Source organism: Anguilla anguilla, chromosome 9 (genome assembly GCF_013347855.1).
Source record: "Anguilla anguilla isolate fAngAng1 chromosome 9, fAngAng1.pri, whole genome shotgun sequence".
Classification (NCBI taxonomy): domain Eukaryota; kingdom Metazoa; phylum Chordata; class Actinopteri; order Anguilliformes; family Anguillidae; genus Anguilla; species Anguilla anguilla.
The window spans coordinates 33389303-33416148 of record NC_049209.1 but is presented as its reverse complement, the minus strand read 5'-3'; the positions used below and the strand labels follow the sequence as shown (position 1 = coordinate 33416148).

General features: G+C 41.7%; 1 protein-coding gene and 1 non-coding gene across 3 annotated transcripts in view; both read right to left on the bottom strand.

Moving 5' to 3' along the window:
• Positions 1–26846, bottom strand: part of LOC118236169 (collagen alpha-1(XXIII) chain-like) — a 116497-nt gene that overhangs the window by 5693 nt on the left and 83958 nt on the right. For both annotated transcript variants that reach the window (XM_035434289.1, XM_035434290.1), the window contains exons 4-26: positions 25813–25820; positions 25233–25259; positions 19973–19999; positions 18781–18807; positions 16172–16198; positions 15698–15724; positions 13474–13533; positions 12036–12152; positions 10043–10069; positions 9319–9345; positions 8051–8104; positions 7232–7294; positions 6573–6617; positions 5831–5902; positions 3092–3136; positions 2676–2720; positions 2226–2306; positions 1674–1727; positions 1322–1387; positions 1094–1120; positions 789–857; positions 355–408; positions 57–83 (exon numbers count right to left, since the gene is read on the bottom strand). In XM_035434289.1, coding sequence (XP_035290180.1) covers positions 57–83; positions 355–408; positions 789–857; positions 1094–1120; positions 1322–1387; positions 1674–1727; positions 2226–2306; positions 2676–2720; positions 3092–3136; positions 5831–5902; positions 6573–6617; positions 7232–7294; positions 8051–8104; positions 9319–9345; positions 10043–10069; positions 12036–12152; positions 13474–13533; positions 15698–15724; positions 16172–16198; positions 18781–18807; positions 19973–19999; positions 25233–25259; positions 25813–25820 — 1076 coding nt within the window. The remainder of the gene's footprint in view (positions 1–56; positions 84–354; positions 409–788; positions 858–1093; positions 1121–1321; positions 1388–1673; positions 1728–2225; positions 2307–2675; positions 2721–3091; positions 3137–5830; positions 5903–6572; positions 6618–7231; positions 7295–8050; positions 8105–9318; positions 9346–10042; positions 10070–12035; positions 12153–13473; positions 13534–15697; positions 15725–16171; positions 16199–18780; positions 18808–19972; positions 20000–25232; positions 25260–25812; positions 25821–26846) is intronic.
• On the bottom strand, positions 23083–23155 carry trnav-cac. Its single transcript has one exon. It is a non-coding gene; the product is annotated as a tRNA-Val (tRNA).

The following is a 26846-nucleotide window of genomic DNA, read 5'->3' as shown; positions in this document are numbered from 1 at the left end:
CGGCACATAATGCAATGGATGTGATGGTAAACGGATGTGATGAAATCTGTACTCACATCTAGGCCAGGCTCCCCAGGCTTTCCCTGGTGAAAAAGCAAACAAGCAATCAGCGACAGTTCATTCACATTATCAGAACAGCTTCTTGAATTTGCGATATGCAAAACAGAGACTGGCAGCTGTTCTACCCCAGGTTCCACTGTCTGCTGCTTTTCAACACAGACAACCCTTAACTAGACATCACACCTTACTACAGGTGTACTTGGCACCCGTTTACTGAAAGGCTCAAAAACCTTTGGGCACCAGGCCTTAGTGGAGTTACCTGTCCCTGCTGTAAGGTTTTCTGAGCTCACTGACCTTTTCACCTTTGGCCCCTGGGAGCCCAAACAGTCCTGGCAGACCCTGTAAGCCCTGTGAGTGAAAAGTGAGAGATCAGGTCTCAGTGTTGGCCACAGGGTCTGAATGAGCTTGGGCCCTGTTGGCATGTGTGTATGTGTGTACTGGTGTATGCATGTGAGTGTGTATCTGTTTATGCAAGTAAGTGCATCTGTATATTCATATTCATGCACGTATGCATGGTCTGTGCGAGGTGGGAATGTACAGTGTATGTGTGCCTTCATATGTTTGCTTGTGACCGTGTGCATACATACAGTCTGTTTGTGTAGTATGCATGGATGCGTGAGCACTCCTCTGTGTGTGTGCGTGCGTGCACATATGCATGTGTGTGTATGTGCATGCGTGTGTGTGCCTATGCATGTGAAAACGTGGAGGCTGTGCAGGGATAAACTCACTCTGAGTCCAGCAGCGCCTCTCTCTCCTGTCTCTCCTTTCTCTCCCCTCAGTCCCTCCCCAGGCTCCCCCTGCACACATAGCACACCACAGCCCGTTTCTCACACTGTCTCTACAAACCACCGTCCACGTCGCTGCTGAGGAGGAAACTCTGGGAACATCTAAAAACAATTGCAGCGCAACCCTGATGGTCTACGTGGAATTAAATCTGTAAGAACACAGACCAACCCCTTCCACCGTGTGACTCCCAAAAACATGCAGAAATTACCCGAAGACCCCAAAACCCCCACAGGCAAAACAAGTTTACCTTGGGGCCAGGCATTCCATGGTGACCCTGGAACACAAATCAAGGGGGGCTTTAATTTGTCACCTTAAAACATGTTTTTTTTTTTTTAAATCTTACATCTGTGAATGATAAATCAAGCAAGCATTCTCGTCTTTAATAACGTATCTCACTGTGTACTAACTCGTGATCGCTCAAAAGCAAGAATACTACAGAATGACTGAAATGAAGTGCGCTTGGGACTTCACTTACCATAAGCCCCTGGGGCCCCGGGGGCCCAGGAAGTCCTGGTGGTCCAGGCTGAGAAATAAGTTGCACCTAAGCAAGAACAATGAGGTGGCATTTTACTTAGGATTAGGGATCGAGAAACTAATGGAAAAATGTTGGCCCGTGACTCCCTTGGGTTGAAATAGTCTAGAAAAATGCAACAATGTCAAGCGCATGAAGTCAACAGGAATCAAATAACTTGTGACAAGGTAATTTTGTTAGAGAGCAAATTAAGGGACATCTCCATGGGCTGTATTTAAACAGTTCTGTACATTTTCTGTATTGTCACTTGTTGGACTGTTTGGCATTTTAATTGTTAAAATCAATATTGACTGACCAGATCGTCCTCCAATCTGCAGTCGCCTTTTTCTCCTTTTTGTCCATTCGCTCCCTGAAGCAGCACAATGAAAACAGTAATGGGTCACATTTGCAACAGCTCCCCTTTACCAGGCCCACTATACCCCTGTCCCACAGTGGAGCTGGAACCAGTCGGGGTCATCAACACAGCAGTTCAAAAAGCGTGAACAGCTTTATACCCTGAAAAAACCAATACGTCAGCCTCAATAAGTAGTTAGTCTTATATTTGGACTTACAATCATATTTTTTTAACTTTATTTTGGTAAATAAGACAAAAGGATTGCCAATTGAGACAGTTTGACTCATTTCAAGATTTGCCAATGGGGCAAGACAATTTCCCTTGACAAGTAAAGAGTAACTTAAAACAAGTCATATGTCTACTTCAAAGAAAAAAAAATTAAAGTCTCATAAGACTAGAACACTTTTTAAGGCAGTATAGCATTGGTGTCACTCACACACACACACACACATACACACACATAATTTCTCACTCACACACAAAAAACACATATTCGCTCACACACATACTCACCGAGGATCCTGCCATCCCAATCTCCCCTTTTGCTCCATCCACCCCGGACACCCCAGTGTCACCCCTCTCCCCCTTGGGGCCCTATGATAAGCAGGCCAAAGATGAAGTGAGGTTCCTCAACCATAAGGCATTATTTATATAATCACTGTGGGAAAATATGTCTCTTACTGTACTGGACATCTAAGAACAGCAACAAGCTGATATCTACTGGGGCTAATATGGGGATTGCTCCTTTATACCACTTCTCCTGAATACCAGTCTTGATTGTTTTTTGGTCCACAAGTAAAAAGTGATTGTTAAATTCTGATGGAATTTTGGCTATTCAATTATCTTATTTACCTGATACTGCTCTGCAAACTAATTTCAACTCATTCAGCCTAGATGTGATGGCATATGTGTACATGAAAGTATACAGGAAATTAAAAAAAGATTAAAAAAGATTTATATTACCTGTTCACCATCAATGCCAGCTGGTCCAGGCAAGCCCAAGTCTCCCTGCAGACAAAAAATATAAAACATAAAAGATAAACAAAACACCTCCTTTTCACGGTCTAACCCTTTTATCTTGTGATGAGGGCCAGAAGAAAGTATCTAAGCTACACTGAACTACAAATCACGCTCATATCAACACCACTATTTTGAAATACAGTAGTCATTTTCTTAATTTTAATCTTTATTATTATGGTTAAATTAATTCTATATTGTGGGATTAGGTTATGGGTGTCCCCTGTGTAAAATAGTATCTTGCAAACTCCAGTGTCCTGCATAGCAGGTGCTAAAGTTGTTAACATTGTCTAGGATACAAAACACCAAATTAATTATTTTCAAGATTGGTGATTAAGGTGATTTCTGTGGGTGGTGTGTACCTTGGGACCTGGCTCTCCTCGGGGTCCCGGGGGACCTGGAGGCCCCTGAGAAAAAACAGATGACAAATAATGTTAAAAGCGAAGACTGACATGAGACTGGTGGATTTCATCCATTCAGCACTAGCCAGGGAGAATTTAACTTTCATTTCACAATGAAGCAGTGGCTGCTTTAGTAACCATTCATGCTTTGCTGAGTTTTTTATTTATTTTATTTGTTATAGCACCTCCAACACACATGCTGCTATGATCACTGACCTGTATTGTATTCTGTATTGAACGGTTATTCTGTACACTGGGATTCTGGGGTGCAGTGTCAATGTTGTTGTAAAACATTGTTTCAACATTGCTTTAGCGCCCCAGAATACGTGCTTCGGTTGAGACATTGCACGGATATGCACATTTGCCGTTTTTCTAATGCATAATTTTGGTGCTTTGAGCACTGCAAAACTTGGCCCTGTTGAGATCCGTTGTATCAGGGCGAGGTGCAGCGGATATCTTGAAAAATCATCAAATCTCAGTGAAACTATCTGACTATCAATCTGGATTGATAGTTTCACTGAGAGCTCTATTTCATTTTTGGGTGCCCCGCCCCTTTAACTGCAGAAACCATCAGCATTTTATCTTTGTGGTGTTTAGGCCAGGTGTACACAAGGAACTCCCAAAGATATTAGCACTGTTTGACAGAGAATGACTACGCTCAGCTTTCAGAGTAAAGTCACGCAGCCAAAATTCCATAAACAGGAAAGTTTGAGTTACTAGTCCCCAAGTGTAAATCAATCACTCCAGCCATATCAAGAACCTGGTTCCCTTAAACAGGGAACATCGTTCCCACGGTTGCAATTTAATTAGCTCTCTCTCTCATTTATTTTCAAGTTTATTTAGTTTCCGGTTCAGTGTTGCATGTGTAAATATATTACCTCCATTTTTGAATGATGTATTCAGTATGGCAGTGCATGTGTCTCAAAAAAGTGCTTTGGAATAACCCAAGAATTGTTTCATCGCGTCCACTGATCTGAATTGCTATAATGCAGCCGTGCACCAGTTTGTGAACATGATGGTTTTGAAACAAAAATAATGGAAACCATTTCCTTATTTATTTCTTTCCTTGAACATTTGGTTTTCCCAGCGCAATAGCAATGGAAAATGCATACAGGCGACTAAAGTCAATTTTCTATACCTCAAAAAATGCCAGCCTCAAAGCTAAAAGGAAATTCCTGATGTGACATTTCATCATTGAGAAATACGCCACACTAAACTACAAACCAAGATTGTGGCTTCATAGCCACATCCAGCTAACAACAACTAATCTGAGTCAGTTTCCTCGTATAGTATTTCAGATGCACACTAGACAGGTTTCTTCAATTTGGCATGTTGCACCCAGATAAGATAGATTTTTATCATCCTCAGATCCATGTGTTTCTGTTTATCATGCAAACAGGACTCCAGGATTTCAATTTATGGCTTGTCTACATTCCGAAACGTCACACTACTGTACACAAATCTCATGAGTATCGTGTTTCCATCCCATGTTACTGCTTTCCTCTCTTGTCTTTTTAAACTTCCAGACTTTCCATCTTCCTGTCTGGCTTAGGAAAATAAAACAAACATAAATCTAAATCTTGAATCTTAAATCTATTCTTTCAACATATTTACGAGCAATAAATACAGCCGCGAGCAAAAAGAAACAGCAAGCAAAAACAGGCAACTAGTAGGCATTTCAGACACGACTAATTAAGTGTAAAGTTTAATGTCACAGCTGAACAATGGGTTCAAATATGGATGTGCTCTAACTGGATTAAAACCCTGATCTTTGTTCTTCAATACTGATTTTCAGTAAAGATCAGTGCCATATTGACCTATGCTACTGGGCAATTACTTCCATATCCTGCTATCTATATTTAGGAATCAATTAATATATAGATAAATATAAAAAAATAAATATATTTATATTATTTTATGAAAGCATCATCATTGAGACAAGTTTGATTGTTTTGTCCTTTACCTGTGTATCAAAGTTATTACTTTGTTCACCAAATCAGAGAATTATGTGTGAATACCATCAATTGCCTGGCTGACAGCAAATTAGTCTTTCCACATAGTACCTTTTTTTGGATAAATCTTGAAAATGAGCATCCGAAGACCAAACTCATCAAAGTTACATGTTGTTTTGTTAAATGGTTTGAGAGGAGATGCTACCTTACTGTTTAGAGTTAGTATTTGATGAATTTAGCAAGTGATTATAAATAAATAAATGATTTATGAAGCTGAGGTAACCGCTTCTTTCTGCAGGGGAAATGCAGGCGGTTCGCTTTTGATTAGATCGGTAGGTGGGGCGCCGTGCACCATCACTGAAGCTGGAACTACTTCCAATTTCCTTTTTTATGCCAGCCTAAGTGTGCCAGTTGTCCATGGTTGGCTCTTCAGAAGTCTTTTGAAAATGAAACTGATGTTCATTAGAATGAAGGCAAGAGAAAACAATGCGATCTCTCACCATATTCGTGTGAACAAGAGCCTCAGGACTATCCCAGCCAGGTTAACAAGCTATGCTAACTTGGCCGCAGTAGTGCTAGGCTTAATACAGTTGTGCTTTGTATGATAAAACTTCATAAAATGCAGACCTAAAGTGAGTTCTCAGAGAGGACTTTGTTTATCTAAAGTGGATACGTGGGCTTTTGGCCTCCTAAAGTGAGAGGTGTTATTCCTGGATCCATCTCATGTTTCCAAGCAGGCCAAGTTTACCTGGAAGGCTTCATTGCCGTGAAAGTTGATGAATTCAGTCAACCCTGGCACGCCCTTTCCTCCGGGCAAACCCTGCCAAAAACAAGAGAGAAAAAAACATTTGTGAAGAGATGTATTGCTGTTGTATCCATATTTTATCTCAAGAGCTTTTCCATTCATTCATCCCTCTCTCCACTCGTTCATCCCTCATCCATCTGTGTGCACCAACACAGTGAGCTTCATATGTTCAGAGAAGTATTATGCTGTATCATTTATTTTTTGGGCTTTTGGGATTTTTTTTAAGGGTCTATGCTACCCCCCCACCACCACACTCACACTCCCCTGCAAACTGTGTCCCTAACTTGTGGTAACTGTGTCCCCAGTTTGACTTCCTCCCCAGTGGCTCTAGAAACCTACAGGACTCCTGGTGGCCATGTTGATGAGCTAGGAATCACACTAAGTAGGACCACATTAACAGTGTGTGTATACAGCAACAGTGATGTGCAGGCATGACTGGGCAGCAATCACAATCACAGGGCTCAATATACAAGTCCCTAACAAGGGAGGGAAGAGAATCAGGAAGAGTCGCTATGGGTACTACGTGTGCATGCGACAAGCGACCTTGCAGAACCTCCCACCTTCACGAGGAAACCACTGGAGCAGAAATTATCATGATACGGTTCACAGGCAGGTGGTAGTCCACAACATTTTCCTGACCGTCTATTTCTACATGTTGATCCCCATCTTCACCCTAATTTCTTACCACATCTCCTCTGGGTCCTGTGTCTCCCACCTCCCCTTTGTCTCCCTGAACCAGAAAACAACCAAAAAAGGAACTCTTTTAGTACAGTAACCTGGAATTTAACTGGAATGCTCCTGAAGAAAAAGGTACGCATGCACTCTACTAATCCACCTGGAGGCAGAAGAAACAACTCCCAAAAAGAATAAATAAGCATCAGAGGACAGTCTGCATGAATACACTGTTATTTTCCCACATTTCCCAGGGCTATGGGTCAAGTGCAGGTGCACAATTAGATGATTCATGTGAAATCAATCATCAGAAATCCTGGAGACCATAGATGCACACAGGTAGGGCTGAGTGAGCACCTGAGTGAGCATGAACTGGCCCAAGGCACAAAAACACTAAATTACATAACCTTAATAGTCTTTTTAAAAGTGCCCAAGGATGATTTTACTATTTTAATTGAGATTGATTTTTTTTTGGTTCCCTAGAGGGATACTCACTGTCTGAAAATTTGATAAGAGGTGGGCTGCAAAGAAGAAAATAAATATCCACTGATTGTGACGGGTACCCCATCATCCCACCTCAAATTGGACATGGTTCCCCCTGTCCCATCTATCCTAACCTGCACTCCTCACCCGTTACCCCGCACTGCCCTGCCCCGCCCCTCGACTCCTCACCTTCAGCCCAGGCATTCCATCCATCCCTCGCTCGCCCTTATCACCAGAGACACCCTGCTCCCCCTGCAGGCCACAAAGCAAACGTCTATCAATGCATAACCCCCACTTACAGCAAGAAAACACTATTCAGGTTATAGAACATAGGTTGTAGAAGGACATTAGTCCTTTAGAAATTGTTCATTATCATGAAATATATTCCATGCACATATAATGCACTGTGTTACAGGAAGTATTCACCCAAAGATAAAAATATGACATTTTTACTATCTCCAGAATATAATGCAAACACCCAGAGCATGAAGTGGGTAATACCCTGCTTCATAAGACAGGACTTCTGATCTCAGAAAAACTCACTCCCTTATAATATGAAACAGATATGTAAATCTGCATGTGTGCGTTTGGTGATTTGATATGATTATTTGCTCTGTCAAAATCAATCATATATACATGTGTGGGTAGTTTTCCTCATCAGCACATTTGGCATGTCCATGCAAACTTTATCTGAAAAGTGTTTCCCTGTGCCTCAGGCTCCCAAAACTCATGTTCACGAGTTGCATGATGTATTTCAATCTCAAATCTCAAAAAAATCTCAAGCTGTGTTTGGTATGAGGTAAATAATTACCACAATAAACATAAGTAGCAACAGATGCATTTAACAATAGGCTGTCAAATATGTCAAGATGTGAACACACAAAGACCCATGACGGCTGCTCCCCCATCACCACAGAAGAGAAGCCAGAGAAAAGAAAGTGTGTTCTTTCTGTTTCGCAAGCTCCACATTCCCGCAAAGACACACACAGACATTAGCATAAGTATTACCTTTGACCCGGGGGGTCCCTGTGGCCCAGGAGCTCCCTGTACCCCATCTTCCCCCTGGGGGGGGCAGAGCACAGAAGGGTCAGAGACACATGGAAATGCTTCCGTCTTGGTTTTTGGGAACCACTTTTGTTGGATTTGAGTAAATTGTACTCATCAGTAAATGTGAACTTTAAAATCAATAAAAAGTGATTCTGAAGTTCTCAATTGCAAAAATATGTTCAATCCCCTTAGTGAAGCCATTCAATTTGCAATCCTTTACAAAGCACATATATTTGACTAGTGAACCAAGAATGTCTTTCTTGTATATCTGCAATGTAAGCAGCTCCCCATGCTAAGCAGATAAAGTGAAAAACAGTATAATGCAGGGAAGATGTTGAACAAGGTGACGTCGTTTCTGCTCCCTTCAGAAAGATTAGCTACATTCCTCAATGACAGGTAGGAAACTTAAAGACATTTGCAGTGGATTTAGCAGTTTACACTGGTAGGCCACAGAACTTCATCCAAACTGGAACAGCTACTCCTCTTATGACAGATTAGGAGTATCTGTTACAGCTGTAATCTGGTTCCATGATTTTGTGGTTTAACCTGAGGTTTAAGCTCACACTAAATAAAGTTAAATTAACGCACTGAGTCTTGACAAAGATTGAACTGTCGGTCTTTTTAGAATGAAGGAATAGAGTTCCTGAGAGCTCCTGGGAGCGGGAGTATCCTTTGGGATTTATTTGTTCTGGGATCCACTGTCAGCACCAATCAAAAGACCAGAGCATGTTCAGCCAGGCTGTTCGTTTGTATTAAAACAGATGACATAGACATCTACTTTCGCAAATAACGGGCTTGTCGAAGGGCCAGACTGTTGGATGAAGCACCTGATGGGGTATTACTGTGAGCGGCAGTTCAGCCTTATTTCAGTCAGATTTCACATGCTGTTCAGATTCACAGGCAGGAGAGAATGAATCTGCGAATCTCTGCATCCGTGAATAAAACTGAAGCTGAAAATTGAAGATGCAGGATTTGGAGAAATATTTCTGACAAATCAAATCCTATACATCTGGCAACACTGGGCTGAAAATGCAAGGTGCCAAATGCAGGGCCACAAGCTCTAGAGTCATGACTTTGACTGGAAAGTCAGTGTAACAGGTTCACTCTGGTCCATGTGGATGGTCCAGGGGCCTGCAGGCTTTGAAAAGCAGCAAGAAAGATTTATTTTAGCCAGTTCATTTTTTGGCCCCGTCTCAGTTCACAGATGTGTGCAGTGAGATTGGTCTTACCTGTCCTCCAGGTGGGCCTCTTGGACCCTGTAAATGAAGGAGAGAAAGCTTTTAGGGAAATGGAAAATACTGAGTTCTGGCCTTAACTGAGTCAGCCTATTCAAACAGGCCTGTAATTCTAGAGGCACTCCTCTTGGAGCTCTCTCACAGCGCTGGGAAAGAAAGAAAGAAAGAAAGAACATCCGACAGCACTAATATTATTAAAATGAATAGTGTTTTTTAAAGTGGAACACAAAAATCACTATTTAGTATGCTCTGTCTTTTGCTGAGAAGGAATGGTGTGACTTGTACTGAATGCATCTGAAAATGATGAAATGATCATGTCATTTGGTTGTGGCAAACACAGACCTGGGTCAAATACATAGTCAAAGTATTTTAATTACTGTTAAGTACTCTAGGAGACTATTTAATGTTAAAAATATTTGAGGTAGACTCTCCCAGAATAAATTGTTCTACCCAGACAGGCCCATCTGATCAAAATGTACAACAACCATGTGCAGTTGCAATACAAATTGAGCTGAGTAGTTAAATATATGGGTGGTTGTATTTCTTTTTAGCACAAGGTAATAGAGAGTAACTCCTGTGGGACAGATAAATGAGTGAGCAACAATACGGATGTTTCGCATACTGTTTGGAATGAGATGATAGTGACTGATCAGTACGTTATGCACATTATTAGTACAAAACACAGTGTACACACAGAGATTCCCATTACTATACCCACCTCAATGCCATCTTTTCCTGGAGTGCCCTGTAGACAGTACAGACACTGGTCATTACAATAGGACAAACTGTTATGTGGTTAACATGTCCTGTGCTAAAGAACAGAAAAAGTATTAATTCTATACAGGCACCACTAGGTGACAGTGTTTCATCGATTGGCCTCAATGTTCAGTTGGCAAGTGCATGACTGGCACTGAAACAGGCTCTTTGACAAAGAGAACCATTTAGTTAGTAATAAGGGGGAATTAAATAAAAAGCAAATCAGCCAAAACATTTCAAATGCCTGATGCATATCACCCTGTTTTCTGTAAGCTGTGTCTGAATTAGCATTTAGCATTTTTCTAATTAGAAGATTATAAAGGAGGGGCTCCTCTTCTGGGCAACATTGCAAACTGCAATTCATGATACACGTACCCACATAGACACCAAATACACATGCGAGCATCATGCACAGCGATAACACAATTAATTCCCCCACACCATAAATCACTCCTTACTGCTGATGAAGAGATGTCAGGAAGCAAAGATAACACTTAGAGTGGTGAATGGAAAAGAGGCTTTTCTTCATTATTTTAAATCACTGTGGCATTTGCCCACGAGATGCAGAGGGATTTTGACTGACACAATTTCCTTCCGTCAATCTGCAGCGCGCAAGTTCTTTCAATCAATTCGAACTGCTTCAAAAATCCAAGAATTCCCATTTGGAGATTCCACTTTTCGTTGCCATGCCAACAGCAAAGGCAGGTGAGTTTAACAGAAATTTAGCAAGTACGCAAAAAGGACAGACAGGGCCCACTCCATGAAGCTATGTTGGATAAAAAAAACAGAAAATACCGCTCAAGGTCATGCATGCCCCATATTGTCAAACTGCGTTCGGTGTGAACACATTGACCTATGACGCGATAACATTGTGAAAACCTTGCTGGCCGACTGATAACAATCCCTTCAAGACTAAAATGAATGGCAGTGTCAGAGAGAGAGGGAGAGAGATGGAAGTCTGACAGGGGGTTGGTGGAGTGATCTGTATTCTTCTTTGACAGGGAGCTGGTGGAGGGGAGTAGCCTTTGACAGGAACCAAATGAAGATGTATGTGGAGCTGCGGTTTACTGGTGCACAGAGTGGCCGCTCTCGTGTTCCAGCGAAACAATACTGAAGAGCAAGACTGTTCCCCTTTCAAATCGGCGGGTCAAAGACTACACAGACTGAGGTATTTTTGAGTGTCAGACAGAGGTATTTTTTGAGCAGACATTACAGCACAGCAAGAATCAGCATTTACTGGAAACCCAAGCTGCTTCTCTTTCTAAGAACATTGGGCCACATTCACAAAACCTTTCTTCAATTATTCTTACCTTTGTTCTTAAAAATTAGCCTACGAAGAACCAATATGGGATTCATGACATGTGGAGACCTTTGTCTTTATGCATACCCCAGGTGTATGAGATGAGGAATGCTGACTTAGTAAATTTTATGCACAATCCTGCTCATGTGACTAGCATAAGAAAACAGCCATGAACAAATACAGATAAGAAAAAAAATGATGAATGGCAAAATGTTCCTGGAACTGTTTTTACACACAGTGATGTGATTGTACGCATGTTTTTTGAATGTGGCCCATTGTGTTTTATTTTCTTGATTTAAAATCATATGATGCATCACCCCTGTGAGGTGAATATTTCACACAGTCCTTCCAACAGATTTCAGGTGTTTATATTTTTTTTAAACGTTTTATTGCTGGGACTCTGCCAACCTGGGACAGGTGTCTGAGTGAATTTACCAATGAGGTCAAGTTTTCCCGAGATTCTCTGAATGTGAGATGTTGGAGAAACAGTGAGTCTGCCTATAGTCAGCTTCTATGAAGCCAAGGTAGGAGTTTGTGAAGCACCGTGAGTTAAGAAAGGGGAAGTGGTAGGAAAGTTTCAAGGTGGGATGGAGGGGTCAGGGTGGGATGAAAGGGCGGTGAGATGGAAGGTTGAATGTGATGTGGGATTTCTTACTGCCTCTCCAGGGGGTCCTTGGGGCCCATCCTTGCCCGAATTTCCAGGGGGGCCTCTTGGACCCGGGGCTCCAGGGGGCCCTGGAGGGCCAGGGGGGCCTGCCTGTCCTTGATCGCCCTGAGGATGAGAGAGAGAGAGAGAGAGAGAGAACTTAATTGATCAGTTAAAGCAATTAATTAACTCACCTAATTTGGATTCTTGGTTCTGAACTGGTTAAACTGATTTCAAAGGAGAAACAAAGCTCAGCAGGCCCTGTGGCACTCCAAGACCAGGACAAGGGCCACAGATTGCTGAACTAGTTATCGAATTGTACATGCTCCTTATTTAAAAACAAAAAAAACTTTATTCTTTACTTGGCCCTTTTATATCCTCTGGATTAAACACAGACAGGATTTGAAGAAATGTACAATTTTGTACTTTTATGTAGCATCCCAGGTATTCATACTCTCTGATACAGTGCCTGGCTCAAATTTGACTCAGATATTTTAAGAATTTCAGAAGTTGAAATCTTGATCCAAGATTTTAACTTAGCACTCGGAACTCTCTGCTGGAATAAATTTAGGTAGACAGTTATGGTGAAATAAAAAAAAAAAACAACTTTGAGATACTATCTTATAATTATAGTACTGGAACATTGAGAAAATTCTTGTTCGCAACTCAGCATGTCTGGTTTGTATATACTACAACCTTTATTTCTGCCAACACACAAATTATACACAGTCTCTAACAAGAAAAACACTCTCCAAAAGGTTCAATTACTTTTAATCTTTCATTCTATTACTTTGAAATAGAGCATATGGCTCAAAAACAAGCATGAATAACACAGTTCAATACTAAAGAACCCATCACCTTTAAGATGAGTTCTTCCCAACAGGATGAACTCCAGAACCCAACATAGGAAAGAAGACCAGGGCCAGGAACGCAGAAAAGAAAAAAAGGGGGATGAAAGAGAGGAAAAGAATTAAAGATTGAGCTCGGAGGACCAAACCAAGGGGGAAACACATTTAAGAAAAAAGGTTGAAAAAAGAAGGACAGAAGACGTCAAGAAAGGAGGTATCTCCATTTTGAATGAGGGAATGACAGTGAGAAGGAGAGCTGAGACAGAAAGGTGGTGAGAAGGGTTTTGTTTTGTTAGAAGGTGTAAAGCATCCTGACTCAGCAGCTGCTTGTGAGCCCTAATGGAAACGGATTATACTGCAATATATTACAAATATGTAGTCCCACTGGGAAATATAACGATAAATACATTCCACAAAAGTTTAACATATTAGCATATGTTAAAGTGGCAATAATGAGTATATTTGCCAACATAATATGAAGTGTTTCGTGATATGTAGATAATATATTTATTTCAGTATATTTTACAACATATTCCAGTTCCATAAGGAAGGTAAAGACTGCTGTGGGGACAGAGGAGAGGTGGAAGAAAGACACAGACCTTCACCGCCAGGATCTGATTACTGAGCAGGCCAGCAGAGGCACTGGAGGCAGGGAGGCCCTGGGAAACAGAACAGGGGCATCAGAGGGGCATCAGGGCAAAAAACAAGAGAGGGCGGTGATGAAACGCAGGATAGATTTAAAACAGTCAGGCTCCGGTTTAAGAAGTCTGTGTATCGAAACTAAATCTGATGGGAATATATCTGCGCAAATCTCAACAACTGCACATCTCTATCTTTTACTAAACCTGCACATCAATTTTCAAAAACACCACGGTGAAAAAATGTTGTTGGCATTTGACATTGAACGTGAGTCCTGACAGAACCACAGCAATTGCACAATGCCGCGATGCAGTGCCCTGAGGTTGCATAATCTGGCACTTTGCGCGCAATTTATCTGTCAAATACTCTACATCTCAATGGCTGCTCTATCCTCTACCCCACATACAGCGAGCAATGTCTCTAAAAACAGGATAAACCACAGAACAGAGGGATACCAGCCTGGCCATGTGGTTTACATTAAAGAGTTGTGGTATGAATGGCATGGTTGTGAATTCAGCCTCCCTCCCTCTTTCCCTCCCTCCCTATCTTTCTCCCTCCCTCCCTCTCTCTCTCTCTCTCTCTCCCTCCCTCCTTCTCTCTCTCTTTCCCTCCCTCCATCCTTTCCTCTCTTTCTCTATCTCCCTTCCTCCTTTCCCCTCCCTCTTTCTCTATCTCTCTCTCTGGCAAGTAAAACACAGGCCCCACTCTCTCTAAGCACTTGAAGCAATGTACCATGAACGTTAATGGCTTCCACACTTTAATGTCACGATTACGCACGGAGTGATATAAGCATACGATATTAACTGTTATTATTACGCGCCAAAGTGAATGGTGAACAAATTCATAAATATTTGTCTCATCGTGCTCAAATGTCAAATAAAGGAGGGTGTTCTTTCCAATATTTTCATTTCTCCTCCGCATGGGACTTACTCTGTCACCATTACTTATTGTTTGCCTTTAAAACTTTTTTCCATTTCATATTTATCACACATTTAATCTGGGGACCACCCTTCCATTTCCACAGACGAGAAGAACTGTTGCCTTTGAAATAGACTCCGAGGCTCACGGTCAGTGACAGCTGTATGGTGAATAAGAGTTATCGGAGCACTGAAGACTGGATTTGGATTGCTTTGCTCAAAATGCAATGAAAGCTAAATTTCTATGTTTAGAACCGAGGTCAGACACAGATTCAGGCCTGTCAGTCCTTCAATAGCCTAGCACACATGGCCCAGGTTTGAACCGCTAGTTTACATGAAACGAGCAGAGGTCTGTGCCCATTTTTCACAGACTGTCTGACCTCCCTGGCTCCTGGTAATGTGTTATACAAGAAGCCTTAGACCAAAATGAACTGTCCTGATCAAGCAGTGGTCGAGGCCAGCATTTACGCGTTCCAATTAATAATCTTAGAAAAAAGTTTTTCTTTTAGGTTCGGCTCAGACCACCTGTGTTTAATCCATCTTCAGGAGCAGTGCGCTTTTGTATTTGTGGTGAAGACACTGTTTGATATAGTACACCCAAAAATTAAAAGAAAAGGAAATGGGACTGGTCTCTTTACTGAACGTTGCTGCTCTTCCCACCCTTGTTTAGTATTGCTAGGACACTGGGCAGAATTTAGGGTGGGGAGTGGTTGGGATGGATGAATTATCACGGTTTTAGATTTGCTTAATACCGGGTGGTCATATTTCAAGGTAGAACAAAACTAAATGGACTACTTATTTCCCCATTATTATTCTGAGCCTGTACACACAGAATATGTACAAAGTAGTGCAGCAGTCATGATACCAACTGTAGAATTTAACAGCATGACTACCATGGATGGATGACTGGTAAACAGACTGATCAGTGGAGCAGAATATCAGAGGAACAGTGTGTGCTTTTAGGTGTAGTACCAGGGTTCCTTGTAGGTACTGTAGGGGGGTCCCAGGCCAGACTTTATATGCAATGACCATACATAGATTTGGGAAAATATTTCCAAATATAACCTTTTTAACTTATGATGTCCCGGGAGGCTTTTGAGTGTGGATGGGGGTCCCTGGGTCAAACCTGGTTGAAAACCCCCTGGACTAGTAAAAACCAGAGGCATACCGTAGTGGGATATCGCTACGATCAGGACTAAGCTACACGTTAGTGGAACTATGTTTCGAAATGCATTGGACACGTTTTTCTCGCAGGGTAGGGACTTACCCTAGGTCCCGTGTCTCCTTGGTCTCCCTGCAAGAAAACTAGAGATTTACTAACAGATGAACAACATCTTATCCACATTTACTTTCAATGCAAACACAATAACAAGCAATGTTTATAATCAACAATTCATGCTAACCAGTGATTTACAGTAACTCCAAATGACTCTCTGCATTAACAGGCAATGTCAGTGTCAGCATAATGTGAATGTTTATGTGCACTGAAACTGATGTCATGGTTACAGATGGACTAAACTAAGTCTAATTGCTTCCACTGGTTGGTTGCGCACAGAAATGAACACTGAGGGGGAATGAGGGAACAAGCGATTAAGACGTTTTCCTTCCTCAACATTTTCCTTCCTGGTTTTTAAAGCTGTTTGGCTTTGTTTACCAGATTTTTTGTTTGGAAGCGAAGCCCTTAATTCTTGGCACGTACTTTCCACTGTAGTGACATGTGATCATTTTATGTGTCATTTACCTTATCACCTTTAGGGCCCGTCAATCCCTGTAAATGAAGGAAAAATAGGTTCAGTCAAGACTGCTGCAAATGAGCAACAGACCAGGTTTCTGAAATAAAAGGTCAAAACCAACCACTCCTCCGAAAAACTCTATTAGAGTGACAGCAGTAAAACACTGACCACACATGCCATGGTCGTAGATATGGCTTTTTAATGTTAATGTTTATTACTGCTGTTGCTTGGCAACAATTTCACTCACAGGGAGCAGCAGGCATGTATTTTTAATGCCAGTTTTTGCATCTGCTTGACACTAAACCAAACGGGCTTATTTGTGTACAAAACACTTCATCTTCATTTCAAGTTCAAGTCTACTGTCCTTTTTTTGTTTTTTAGAGAGAGAAGCTGTCATTATTTATAAGCAACAACAACACAGCACACCCCACTGTATGCACATGCTCAGAACGTGCGTAAGTGACAAATGGAGGTTCTCTGGTTTGATTTTCCTCTTGATGACAGTCAGCCCCTGAATTGAGCTCGGTTTCCCCCACAAGCTCAGTGCTCTCCTGATTTCAGTTAATGCCCTGATGACAAACAGCACAGGGGCCTCCAGACTCGCTGTGATCGCGATCAGGCACAGCTGCTACGGGACGTCTGCGGAGCACTGCCATGGTTTCTCCCACTCAATGCAGGAAGAAGCTCACACGTAAAGTGCTCCAGTGGGAAGTGATGGGCTGTGGGTGGGGCTACTGCAAACTGTCAATCATTTACTTCAGGGAATATATATAAAAACCTTTCATAGATTTCAATAGTGCCACTCATTTGGGTTTTCCCCATTTGGCTTTCATTAGATATACAGTGTAAACTGGGTGCTTTAGCCAGTTACTATGCAACACAAGGGGCCTAGTCTTAGCCACCTCATATGTGAAAGAAATTCACTGAAGAAAATAATACATAAAAACCTGGATAAGATTTTTAAAAAAACATTAAATATTTCATAAACTATGATACTCTTTCTGAATATTTTAAATATTTTATTATTTTATTCTATCAGAACAAATGCTCCACCACCTTCCTTTTTCTTCTAAAAGAAACAAGCAGTCTGTGGAAGAAATTGTTTTCACACAGCTCCTATTCGGTTGTATGTGATTTACTTGAAGGCAAACTGACTTCCTTGGCCTGACAGTAAAACACAAGGCTAGAAATAATGGCTTTTAAAAGAGCCTCAGCTTAAGATAATAAACTCCCTCCTATTCTGGAGCATAACCCATTATTTTAGCCTCTTCTGCAACACCCCAGGGCACCCTGTGTAAACAGACAACCCTGGCACAGAGTGACTGGCAGATCTATGCCGGGCTATTGGACAGATCACACCCAGGGGTGGGCAAACTTCACGGTTCTCATGACACGTTGGAGTGCAAGCTTGTAAAACGGCGTACGCCCCCTTTTATCCAAGAATGCCTCGGGACAAACGAAAATTGATCACAGGTTTAAGAGAGGATGTGACTGACGTGTGCTCCGTGCCACACTCGGCACAGGACCAATAACTGTTTCCCTAGATGAGGCCTCAGGACCACTGAACCCCTCAGTAAGGCTCACTTAAATAGTGAGTGCCATGTTCTTTGAACCCGTAATAGGTGGGCCTACAATGAACTTTCAATCGCAGAAGAAAAAAGAAAATAATGATTGGTAGATAACATCAGGGAGCATATGATAGCTTTGACCATTTATGGCTTCATGAAGGTGTGCTGAGCTGTAATACACTGGTAAATGTTCTAAATGTAACATAGCACATAAGCCCCATGTCAGCATTAGCAGAGGAGATGAGCATCTTTGGGCACCTGAAGAGATGAACTTGAATACACCCTGCCCCAGTGGTATGAAGCTCATTGTATCTCAAAGCCATTTACTACTACTTCACCAGGTAATGACATTGCAAAAGGATAGGTGGCACGGTGGTGGGACCTCACAGCAAGAAGGTCCTGGGTTTGAATCCTGAGCTGGGCATTTCTGTGTGGAGTTTGTATGTTTGAGTGTGTTTAGTTTAGTTTAGTTTAGTTTAGTTTAGTTTATTTGACAATTATTAAAATACACGTTACAGCAAGTCATGCATCCTAAAATTATCAAGGATAGCACAAAAAGTCACAGACTTATTATTTATTGTGGTCCTTGGTCTCAGCACATAATATATACATAAACATTATTATCATTAGCCTAAATAATTAAAAGTAAAACTAAACAAAATACAACATTGTTAATAAAATATCTTACAAAATGTACAGATCTCATATACATTAAAAACAGGAATCCTCCCTCCACTGTCAGTCTCCTGAATTTACTCTTGGACTTTTTCTAGGAGCCATTTCCTAACGTTCACCTTAAAACTATATAGGTTCTATATAGGTTTCCTTCGGGTACTCCGGTTTGAGTGTGTGGTATGAGTGTGTGAGGGAATGGTGTGTGTGCCCCGCAATATATTGGCGGTCTGTCCAGGATGTATTCCTGCCTCTCCCCCCCAATGTATGCAGAGATCCAGCATCCCCCACAGCCCTGACCAGGAATAAGCAGGTATAGATAATGGATGGATGGATGGAACTAATGATGATCCAAACATACAGGCATGCAGACTTACCTGACTTCCCTTAAGACCAGGGGAACCCTGGTAGGAGGAGAAAACAGACAGAATTTAGTGTTGAGAAGAATCTCTTCTTCATTATTATTGTTTTGAACTCTCTATTAGTTCTCATAGAACTATCTTATTGCATTTAAAGAAGCCATATAGGGAAAAGGCATATGGCTTCTTTGAAGCAAATACAGATGATGAACAACAAATAGAAACACAGAACAAGAACCAAATTTCCATTGGTTTAATCAGTGGTTATAAAATACATCTCTCAAAATTGTCATTCATCTTTTAATAAAAGTTTAAAACGGGTCAATCTGACCCAAACCGAACACAAGGGTTAAGCGTGTTCTTGATTTCTCCTTTTTTTTCATTGCTGAGGTTGACTTAAGCTAACATATTTTCTGAATAAAAGTTGGTTTTCATACAGTTTCCAAATATCTTTCCCATTTTATTTTGATTTGGTCTGAACAACACCAGTCTCTTTTGCTTCCATCTACAAGAGATGTAACATTATACTCTCAGATCTCTGGCTGCTTCTTGAAAACTAACATTATAATTCTTGGCAGATGTACACAGAGCAAAATGTGATTGTTTTTACTACTTGGTAACTATTTTTCTTTTTGTACATTTGAAATGTAATATTTATGCTAAGTGGAGCTTTATAAGCAGAGTAAACTGTTCTAAGCTGTGTGGTTCTGGTGATATATATATGTATATATATATATATATATATGCACTGCTGAGGTGGAAACCATATTATCACCCCAGGCAGGCACTTATGTCATGAGAACTACATGGTTTGTTCATTGCATGTGTTTGTGCATGAGAGTGTGTTTCTGTCTGTGTGTGTGTGTGTGATTGTGGGAGTATGTAATGTATGTATGCTTGTGCATGTGTGTGTGTGTGTGTGTGTGTGTGCGCGTCCAAATGTGCATGTGTGTGTGATTGTGAGAGTATGTGTGCACGCATGTATGTGTGTGCGTGTGTGTGTGTTAGGATATGTGTCAGTGCAAATATGTGTGTACATTCTAATATGTGTTCTTACTCAGCAGTGATCCACAGTAGTAATGGCAGTGGGAAGATGACTGAGGATTAACAACTATGCTCAGTGTGTGTGTTGGGGTAGCAGTAAAGTACCCAGGTACCATCTCTAAACGCTATCTCTAAACATACAGCTGTCGGACAACGTAACACTCACAGGTTTTCCGTCCATGCCAAGAGGACCCTGTAATATGGACAGAAGATGCATTCAGTCAAAGAGTATTTGCAACATTAAACCTATTGGACAGATTCTGTGAGAAGCCAGCTGCTTACCATCATACTTGTGTTAATACAGGACTGGAAGACTGCTTAATACTGTTACACTGTAGTACAGCCAGGAAGAGCTATCAAGTGGCGTTTTTTTTTTTTTTTTGCAATGTTATGCTTTGGGGGTTTGTAACCAGAAGCACGCTTTTGCAAAGATGGGCATCACCTTTGAGCAAGTTCATTCCCATCTCTGCAAGCTGACAATAAGTGAGTTATGCTATCTGCAAAGGAAATGCTAACCATCCTCTGCCATGAAGCATGCATGCACTACCACCGAGAACACAATCCATCACGCTCCACTGTATAAAATATCCTCCTGTCATGTGCATGCTCTGATCTTGAGTTCATGTGTACTCAAATATAAACTCACTTTCAGAACCCAGACATACATATAAATCAGAGTAAGGATGTAGAATTCGGTCGGCATGGCACCAAGGTTTACAGTTTCTTTTTTAAGAGGTGCTGGACATAATGTCTAGGGTGTCCAGTTCACTCTGTCCTGAGATAAAAAAATGTTTTTAAAAAACACCTTTTGTGCTTCAGAGAGTTTATTTCATGCTTGTATATCAGAGACGTTACGATGTGAATTACTGGTGTGGTGGAAAGTTCAGCCGGTTTAAAGAGGGAGGGAGGAAGAGGAAGCACAAAGGCTGACAAGTAAATGTAAACTATGCCATCTACACCGCAACTCTTTAACAGGAGCCACATGGCCCGACTCGGAGAGACACCCTCCCTCAGATTTAATTTTATACAGAAACGCATGGGGAACCACAGGCCCCATTCACTTATTCTCTCTCACTCCGTCATTCACTCTCTCCCGTCGCTCCGCCGTGAGGCCCAGCGGGAGGGTAGCTGTCCACTGAACAGGGGTGCTGAAACATTTGGCCTCTCGCAGAGCTCGTTCCGTAAAGCCACACAGCAGGGCTGCAGGTCCACGGTGGCGATTCAGAGAAACCCGCCAGAACCTCACAACCGCACTGCATTCTGTGCCGTTCACCCGTCCCCATAGCAAACCATCCAGCTCACTCCTATTAACTGAGAAAGCCCATTTTAACAGCACATTTTTCCAGCTCTCAGATTCAATTAAAACTGTCCCACATTCCCAAATCTAATCTGACACTGTATTATAGTAATAATATAAGAGAATACAAGTAATAAATTAAGTTAGAAAAAGCACTAGTGGAGGAGCTATGGCACATATTGTAATACATTTGAAAAATGACAGTATTGAATTTGCAAGGAAAGTATAATCACATCACATTTTTGGCACATAAAAGACACTATTATCCAGAGCAATTTAAATTCTCTACATAAAATCCATGCACACAGCTGGATATTCACTGAAGCAATTCAGGCTAACTACCTTGCTCAAGGGTACAACAGCAGATCCTCACCTGGGAATCAAACCTGCAACCTCAGATCTGAAAAAGCCCAGTTCCTGAGCCATTATCCTGACAAATAACAACCAGCTTGACATATTTCACATTCAGAATAACTGCACTGTCCTCATGGCTAGCCGGAAAGCAAAAGAAATGAGGAATCCGTAGAGGGCCTGGATTTCTCTGAAGTTTTGTGGACGTGACCTAAAAATACACTTAGTCTAAACCAGGTGTCTCAAAAAGGGCCAATGTGGGAGCAGGCTTGTGTTTTAGTCCAGCACTAAGACACCTGATGCTACTTATCAAGATCTTGATTGAAGACCGTGATTAGTTAATTAGCTGAAACAAGTGGCATACTGCTGGGCCTGCACCCACACCAGCCCTTTTCAGATCAGACCAGGCACCTCTGGTCTAAACTAGAAAGGTCGGGACAATCTACTGAGTCAATTCAACTATGGGAAAGCAAGCCCAGTTCCCAGCCACACACAGGTTTATGATTCTGACAAGTGGCAAAATTTCATTGGCCCCCTGTCTTGTCAATCATCCTGAAAATCACATCAAACAACTCACACCGACACCTGATATCTGTAAGATCCTTAGGAAAAATTGAACAAAATAAGAAGAGAAAGCAATGCATTACAATGCATCCCTCTGTTATTTCAACAATATACATATGAATTATATGCCAACTCAGACCCTTAATCCCTTCTCTTATTTTGTATAACATGCACGGATGGCCATATATACAGTATTTCCCACTGGCTGAATCATCAGCACACATGTTTGAGGTTTCCCATACATAATCAAGCCTATCCAGGATGTTACGGAGAGTTAGCGAGGTGTCACTGAATCCTATAAATTTAACATTTCATGCAGGAGAGCGCCAGATTTCTGAGGATCCTTCTTGAAAGGGGATTTTTTTAAAAAGACTTCAAGGCCAGGCACTGAGCAGAATCCCTACGGCACAGTGGAAGTGTAAATGGGTGCATCTGGCTGTGCTCAAACTCATCCCACTGCCTGCTGGGACTGCACTTCTCCAGAGCAGTGGTTCTCAAACTGCCCCCTGCGTATGCTGGTTTTCTTTTCGACCACAACTACAAACCCAGAATTTTTACACGCTGTTAATTTTCCTTAATTAGACACTTTTAATGTTTTGTGGGATTATTTACCCTCTTAAGACACATTATGTCAGAAATAGCAACGCAAGTCCCACATTCACATTGTGCTTATTGTGCTATTTGTCAAACTATTACATAAAAAGAGGTCCTTTTTTTAAAAACAGATCAAATGAAAGTGCATTTGGAAGACAATGCAAATAATAACGAGTCAAACCTGCATTGTATTAATAAGTTCAAGGAAAGAATTACGAACTCAAACAAGTGTTCCACAACTTTAATTAAGCGAGAGCTTGGCCGTAACAAAAACCAGCATACACAGGCATCCAACAGGACCAAGTTTAAGAGCCAGTGGCCCTATGCAAAAGCAATGCTGAGTAGTAATGACAGTCAAGTGACACTGACAATGAAGGCACACAGCAACCCGTGTAACAAGGCTGCTGGTTACACAGTTTTCTTGTGATAATCACATGCAGACACAACGCTGAGGAGTATAATCAATAAACTGTTTCTGCCCGGTTTCGAACCGAGGACCTTTTGCGTGTGAGGCAAACGTGATAACCACTACACTACAGAAACCTGGACGGCAAGCATACAGAACACTTTCCGTCCAATTTTGTAATAGCCTCTCAAAGAAGTGAGTGATTACGTGTTTGTTATGACTAAGTCTCAGACGGGTAAATTACAGCTTGTTCTGCCATAAATCTGTTGATTTATCCACACGTTTTCCTACCAAACATTAAATTGAAGAACGTCCTTTTATTTCAACAGTAAATCAGACAGAAGGCCTAATCCTCATTATCCATATTGTTGTTGGCTGATGTCGAGCAGTAGGCAGCACAAAGAAAGAATCAGGATGCAACAGATAAATAAAAGGGACATTGGGGCCCAGGATGGGGGTGGGAGGTGGGGCGTGGCGGCTGGCATCTGGATCCAGTAGGTTTGAAATTAAGGAAGGTACAAATGTGGACGAGGGAGGTATAAATGCATGAACAGAAGGTTCACATCAGAAAATGAAAAGATAAAGAATGGAGGAAGGTGGAGGAAGGTGTGGGGGGGACGGTGGGGGGTAGGGGGGTACAGCAATACGGAGGTGGGAATAATGGGAATGCAATGCAGGTGTGAGAAAAGAAAGCACAGATGGAGTGTATTTACTTTCCTTCCATCCCGTTGCGAGACTGACTGCTCTCTGAGCGCACAAAAGCTTCGTGCGAGATCTGCAATCGTGGTCTGTGCGTGTGTGTCAGGCACTAACACCACAGGAGCTTCTGTCTACAGGTTTCTGTCCAGAGCCTTTTCATTCACGTTTTCACTTTGTGCACGTTTGGATCTGAATCCTAGATATGGAATGAGCTCCAAAGTTTTCGTCTTCTGTTCGTAATAAAGAGCGCCAGTTGCCAAAAAAGACAAAATGAAGCCATCTAGGGCTAACTACATGAGAAAGCTTTCCTCGCCCTCATAGGGAAAATGACCTCCTGATGACTTCTGTACTCCCCTCACTAGCTTTGCTGGCATTGACAAGTGAAGCTCAGCGCTCTATTCAACTGCCTCTAGTTTGCGGTGCCAGACACTGTATAAACCTCTCAATAAGTGATACACACACACACACACACACAACACCAGTAGGGGGAGACATGGCCAACACATCGCAGCGCTCTGTGCCAAAAGCAATAAACTGGTACTGAATCCATAAAGACCTGCGGTCCTCGCTCACAGCTAACTGGAGCCTCCTCACGAAGACCTCTTAAACAGCCAAAAATTGGCTAAACTGTTACAGAACAACATGAGTCAACACTATTAACAAGGCTCTGCTGGGCAATTTGGAAAGGCACAGTGGGAACCCAACCAGAAAGAGGCAGCACAGACTGCAGGCCCTTAACAAGAGACGGAGACCCTCATTAAGGCTCAGAGGAAAACACGAAAATAAACCGCCACACAGCAATACTGTGGCCACAAATTACACAAAACAAACCATAAAGGATCACTCAGGATACTGCGTGCTGTGATTAATGATCTATGACAGGCTTTCTCATTAGTTACAAGATTTGACGACTGGAATTTCATATTACAATGTGTGTTTTTTTTGTGCATTTCTGCAGGAGGCCACTAGATGTCACTGTATAATCCACCAGAGGAGACAGGCAGGGACACAGTCTCATAAATCAGATGTTCAGGAGGAACATGTTTATTGTGTTTCATAATTACAAAAGGGTTTATATACATAAACACAGAGACACACATATGCAGTGTGTTTGTGTGTGAATGTGACCATGTCTGCATATACGTACATACAGTACATGTGCCTGCCTGCATGCATGCCCGAGGTAGTTCTAATCTGACATACAGCACTGTCAATCACAATAAGAGCCGGGCCAAAGCATATGTGTAAGACCACATTGTTCCTTTTACTTAAACACACATTCTGGAACATTCCTACATCATAACAGTATGTAGACAGAAACACACTCGCCATGGTACAAAACCAAGTGTACATACTGTAGCAAGTGAAACTTTCATGCACAGGTCATGTAAGGATCAAAAGGAAACTAATAAAATGGGAGAGAACAGCATAATACCGCATAGATAAGAAGGATAAGATGGGAAAGACAGGTAAGAACACCTGAAGGTCATAGGAAAGAAATAAAGTGAACCGTACCGGGTATCCATCACGACCAGGAGTTCCCTGATAAAGAAATCAGAACGCTGATTAAGTCATTATGACATCACTCCGCACAGGAGGGAGTCTCCCTCTTGTGTTTCAATGCCAACTTACTGTGTTAATCCACATCTCATTTTGAACGCAATATCTCTTTAAAATGCGCACATTAATCATTTGCAAAGTAATCCTCTGGAGCTATAAAAAGTGTAAGCACTTCTCAGTAGTACCAGGAAAGCTATAGGAGGAGACAATTATTTTCATAGTTTACTTGATAAAATATCTTGCACATTTTAAGCTGTAAAGGCTGCAGACAGTTCTAGACTAAGTCTGACGATAGGTTAATAGAAACAGGGTACATTCAATATAAAACGACACACCCCCCCGCCCCCCCAAATAAAAAAGACCATTGTTATACTTCTTCATTTAATTCTCAGTATCTTACCAGTAAAAGGTTCAAGTGTAATAGTCCTCCATATTGGACCAAACTGGACCAGCTCAAACCGGACCAGAATGAAACTTACAGACTGTTGTCAATGACAGAGATCCACAACCCCTTTGTGATGAAGGAAGTACTTACTGGAAGTCCTGAAAAAAACAAAAAAACAATCAATGTGTCAATCAAACAGACATTACACTTCATCTACTGCAAACCACATATAACTTTAAACACTTGACTACAGATCTATGCAGAACTGAATAGAGCAGTTGCCCCTCACTTGCTCTCTTTCCTTCTCTACGCTCTCACTCGTCTTAAATGATAAGACTACACCTCAGTGAGAACAACCAGAGCACTGCAGAAATGTAGCTAATTGAGGCGGTTAATCCCAAAGAACAGTGTGGAAGTGAAGACGCCATTCATCTTGCTGGCTGTTAGCAGACACGGTTGGAGCACCAAAACCCTGATAGTGGGAGATATGGCAGTTCCTGCCTCTAATCACAGAGAACAGAAAAGGTTCAGAAACGGTTCCTTTCAAACAAACTGGATAGGTTTTTTTTTTTTCTTTCCTGTTAAGATCACACCAGCGGTTGAGTTCTACAAGGCCTACGAGTCCTTTCAGACAAACCAACCAGGTCAGCAAAAGCAACGGGGAACAACAGCAAAGAGTTCACTAAAGAACACTGCTGTCGCGGTAAATAAAAGCCCCCCGATGTGCCTTATTGGAAACAGACGCTAATAAAAAAGGCTACGCTTTTCGTACAGTCTGGAAACAATGGCTTCTTCCAGCTGCAAGGGCATCTCTCCCAATCACGCAGTGTCTGATGTTGGCTCTGATTAGATACCCGTTGGATTAAGACACAATTGGATTAGGTCGGATTGAATTACTGTCCTTTTTTTGATCCACGTCACGAGGACTAATAAAACGGCTACGAGAAAAGATCCGCAACATTTCGGTTCAATCGCGATTTATTTTCCTTTTACCGACGAAGGATCCATTATGTGCATCACGCGAAGTCTCAGCTCAGCTTTAATCTTGCCGCTTCTCTGGTGTGTAGACACCTCTTCCAGTGCAACATATGGACACAGAGACAAAGCAGACAGCTGTATTTAGTTTCTACCAAACCGCATGTTTCCCAACATTCTGCCCATTAACTTTATCTTGACGATGCACA